The following is a 4,570-nucleotide window of genomic DNA, read 5'->3' as shown; positions in this document are numbered from 1 at the left end:
CTGGGGGGCACTGGGTAGAACTGGGGGCACTGGGTAGAACTGGGGGCCACTGGGCAGAACTGGGGGCCACTGGGTAGAACTGGGGGACACTGGGTAGAACTGGGGGGCACTGGGTAACACTGGGGGCACTGGGTAGAATTGGGGGCACTGGGTAGAACTGGGGGCACTGGGCAGAACTGGGGGCACTGGGTAGAACTGGGGGGCACTGGGTAGCACTGGGGGAGCATTTTCCGCAGGGCGACAGGCTCCCCCTCCTGCGGCCACGCCCGAAGCAGCGGGTTCCCAGCTGATCGGAGGGCGGGAGGGCTGCGGACCGCGGCGCGGACCCCGGAGGGACGCAGGCCCTTACCTCGCGCGTCCCGCTTCATCAGCAGCGCGTGGCCCAGCAGCGGGTAAGCGCGGGCCACCGTGGGGATGGGCCGCATCTGCCGCCACTTCCGCGCGTAGCTCGCCGCCCACCGCAGCAGGTTCAGGACCAGGCTGGCGCCGGCCAGGGACGCCACGCTCGCCGCGCCCCACAGCAGCAGCTCCTGCCCCTCCAGCCCCAGCCAGAGCCCCGTCATCGCCCGGGTCCCCGGAACGACGTTCCCCGCCTGCGCCGCGGCCAGGGAGGCAGCCCCGGGGCTGTAGCTGCGCCGGGCCCGGCCCTCGCAGCGCCGCGGCCTCCGCCTCCGCGCCAGCCGAAAGCGAAACACCGGAAAACGGCTCCTGAGCCCCGGGGCGTCGTGATCGCGCGGGACCCCGAGGCCGGGCGGGGAAGAGGCCGGCGACACTTCGGGCCGCCTCCGGAGGGGGCGGGGGCATCGGAACGGTCACCGCGGCGGGGCTGGTCTGCGGGTCCTGCGAGGCCGCTCCGGGGTGCGGGATTCGGGGTGCGGTATTCCGGGGCGCGGGCGGGCAGCCTACTCCGAAGAGGAAAGGACGGCGCCTCCGGGTCGGAGCCCAGCTCTTCCGCGCGCCGCGCGCTGCCTGCCAGACTGCAGCCGCGGGAGGCGGGGCGCGAACCGGCTCCCCGCGGGGTCACGCGGAGCAGCGGCCGCCGTGATCCAGGGTGGCCTTGGGAACACAGCCTCAGGGAAGTCACCCCTCGTGTGTGTCCTCGGGGCCACTGGGCCTCCGGGAGCGAAATGAGTGGTTGTGAGCCACATATTTCCCAAAATGTGCGCCAGACCCGGGAGGCCAGAGCCCTGGAGAACACGCAGGGCGGACGGGAGGGGAAGGCGGGCGAGGCTGCTCGGGAGTCCCCGCGGGGAACTCGCAGAAGAGCCAAGACCAGCCACCGAGCCCCGGAAGGGCGGGAAGGACCCCGAGATTTCTGCCCGGGGAGACGCCTGTCCTGACCGACGGTCTCTCTTCCCGGCCGAGGGCCCGGGCACCGACCCCAGCCCCTTTTCCACGCTCGGTGCTTCCTACAAAGTGGCCGGGCCAGGGGTGGCCGGGTCCTTCCCAAGCCCTAAAGTGCCAGAAGATGAAATAGAAGAATGGCCTGAATGCCCGCTTTGCTCAATTACCCCGTCCCTTTACTGGAAGCCACTGTACAGGTTGCCCACAGCGACCCGCAGGGCTCTTCACTGTAGAGAAAAACGCCCACGGCTTTTCTCCGGGTGGATCTGTTTTCAGTCACCTGCAGGTGCTGACGTGGAAAGCGGTGCACGAAACAGTCAATGAACAAAACAAAACAAGCTGCAGAACGCAGCGTATAAAATGATGCCTTCTCTGGGAGAAGCTCTAATGTCTGGAAATAAAAATGCTAATCAGCTCTGTCGAGTGGGAACGAAGATGGAGAACTTACGCCTTTTATTTCACTCACGTCTACATTGTTTAATTACTTCAACACTAAAAAAATAAATATCTTCACTTAATATCTTTAAGCATGTCTCATGGGCTTTAGTTTCGTCCTCTCTAAAGGGCTGAGGCTGAACAATATAATAAGGTCAATTACAACTATAAAAGTAAACAATTTGTCTACATCACATTGGGGATTCCGAAATGGAAGGAAGGGGAGGAAGGGTTGAAAAATTGTGTATTGGGTACTATGTTCAGTATTTGGGTGAGGGGATCAACCTCAACATCAGGCAGTATAGCCATTTAACAAACCTGCGCATGTGCTCCTGAATCTAAAATTAGGAAGAAAAAAAGGTTTGTCTGTATCCGTCTCTGCTAACCTCTGTGGACAAAACAAGGCGGGTACCATACAACCCCTCCCGTCCAGAAGCAGAGAGGGAAGATTGCTCTAAGCAGCAGCGAGTCTGGGCCTGGGCAGAAATGGTCAGAAATGCTGCAGAGCCAGGAGGGGTAAAATGAGCTCCAGGGGCAGTGAGGGGCCCCTGCTGGAAGCACAGGGTCCCACGCAGTGACACCTGCGGGATGAGATGCGGGGGTAGGGTGGAGCCAGCTTAGAGACCTGGACTGCCAGGCTTAGACGCTTTGCCTTTATTTTGAAGGCAATCTGTGGTGAAGAACAAAATAAAAGCCTTGTCCCTTTGTCCCCTTAGTCATCTTTCTCGTGCTTTGTTACCAGATGGGGCCTTCCTCATACTGCCTTGGAATGCTGAAATTTCAGACGAAACCAGTCAGGTGGCTGGGAGCGCAAGAAATACATGGCAGGACCCTTCTCCCCTGACAGCCTCATAACACCAGAGTACACAGTGTCACACCTTAGAATGTTCACCGCGAAATGTAATGGAGCTCAGCGTAGCAGATGATTGCAAGACCAACGTAAAGCCAGTCTACCCACAACATTTATAACCCTGGGGCTGTCAGCTTCATGAGCTAATGCAGCTGAGCAGGAAGGCATCTCCTGACTTTTCCTCCTCAAGATTCATCCTCTATGAAGCCCTCCCCACTTGAAAGAGCTTTCTTTGGTCAAGGTCTTTATTTGATCCTCTCTCCTCTTAGAAAACAGTGCTTTTGAAAGTCATGGGCCAGAATATATAATAAACTACAGAATGGTCTTGTAAATGTTAATGTTTTTATTTCCCAAATTTTTTGTCACTAGGAATGATTCCCAATACAAAAAGATACTTAATTTACATTATATAAATTCATGACTGAGTATAGAAGTACGTTATCTGCAAACTACATTTACATCAAATCATAAAGGCTACCAGGAAATTGTTAGGAAATTTTGAATCACAAGTACCAGGATCAACTAAAGTACACAACACTCAAGTGTACAGTTTCATGGACAAACATCTAACTTCCATGTAACCACAACCCAATCACACAACACAATGTGAAATCATATAGCATGCATTCTTTCGTAACCAGCTTCTAAAACTCAACAGTGAGTTTAGATGAATTTGAAACACAAGTTAGATAACTTATAGCAAGAAATATCAAGATATAAATTAATTAAAATCATGTTATTGGCACAAAAATGGGCAAACAGCAATAGAACAGATCATACATATGTGTACAATCACCCGATTTATGACAATCTATATTAACTCTATTGCCATGTGTAATATTTTCCTATATTTTTCACAGCTGTATATTATTCCATTATTTGACTATAATTTATCCTTCATTTTACTGCCAATGGATGTTTCAGTTGTTTCCAATTTTCCTATGTTGTGAAGAATTTTGTATGGTCACTGTTGTAGATGTCTTTCAATACACATTGTACATATTTCTTCTTCCTGTAACTACACCTAGGAGTGGAATTGCTAGGTCATAAGGCAAGCATCGGTTTAGACTTAGTACTTACTGACGGTTTTCCAAATTTGTACCAATTTACACACTCATGAGTAATCTTTGATAGTTCCAGTGGCTCCATGTACTTGCCAACGTTTGATATTGTCTTTTTTTCACAAAGCCATTCAGTTAGGTCTTGTAAAACTATATTGAGATTTGTTTGTTTGTTTTTGTGAAACAGGATCTCACTCTCTCACCCAGACAGGAGTGCAGTGGCATGATCTCGGCTCACTGCAGCCTTGACTTCCAGGGCTCCAGCAATCCTTCTCCTTCAGCCCTCTGAGTAGCTGGGACTAGAGGCACACACCACCATGCCGAGCTAATTTTTGTATCTTTAGTAGAGACAGGGTTTCACCATGTTGCCCAGGCTTAGCATTCAAATTTTAATATGCATTTTCCTAATGACCTAGGACAGTATGCATCATTTCACAAGCTTATTGGCCATTTTGGAGAGTGCCTGTTAAATCAGTTTCCCATGTTCAACATTGTAATTGTCTGGAATTTTAGTGATTTGTAGGACTTATAAATAAGTAATGAGCAATTATTATATAATAAATTATATATGAATACAAATCCTTTGCCAGATACCTACAGCAAGTTCCTTCCTCTCTGTAGCTTGCCTTATCACTCTCTTAATGATGCTGTCATAGTTCACTTTGTGCTGCTTTAACCAAATATCCCAGACCAGTATGGTTCTGGAGGCTGGGAATTCCAAGACAGAGGAGCTTCCGCTGAGGGCCTTCTGCTGTATCATGCCATGGCAGAAGATGAAAGGGCACAAGAGTAAGTGAGAGAGGGCAAGAGGAAGGAGGCCGAATTCATCCTTTAATTAGGAACCCAGTCCTGCCATAGTGGATTAATGCTACTGTCGTGG

General features: G+C 51.4%; 1 protein-coding gene and 1 pseudogene across 1 annotated transcript in view; one reads left to right on the top strand and one right to left on the bottom strand.

The window, feature by feature from the left end:
• The window catches only part of LOC116565278 (cytochrome P450 4V2), a 19,847-nt gene extending 19,182 nt beyond the window's left edge, over positions 1-665 (bottom strand). The window contains exon 1 of the mRNA XM_032298867.1: positions 350-665. Coding sequence (XP_032154758.1) covers positions 350-563 — 214 coding nt within the window. The 5' untranslated portion in view covers positions 564-665. The remainder of the gene's footprint in view (positions 1-349) is intronic.
• Positions 666-831: 166 nt separating this feature from the next.
• LOC116565141 lies at positions 832-3,039 on the top strand (annotated as a pseudogene).
• Positions 3,040-4,570: the final 1,531 nt, after the last annotated feature.

This window comes from Sapajus apella, unplaced genomic scaffold (genome assembly GCF_009761245.1).
Source record: "Sapajus apella isolate SASKATOON/1434 unplaced genomic scaffold, GSC_monkey_1.0 scaffold39, whole genome shotgun sequence".
Lineage (NCBI taxonomy): Eukaryota > Metazoa > Chordata > Mammalia > Primates > Cebidae > Sapajus > Sapajus apella.
Note: the sequence above shows the minus strand (reverse complement) of the source record. Positions and strands in the feature narration are given on the sequence as shown.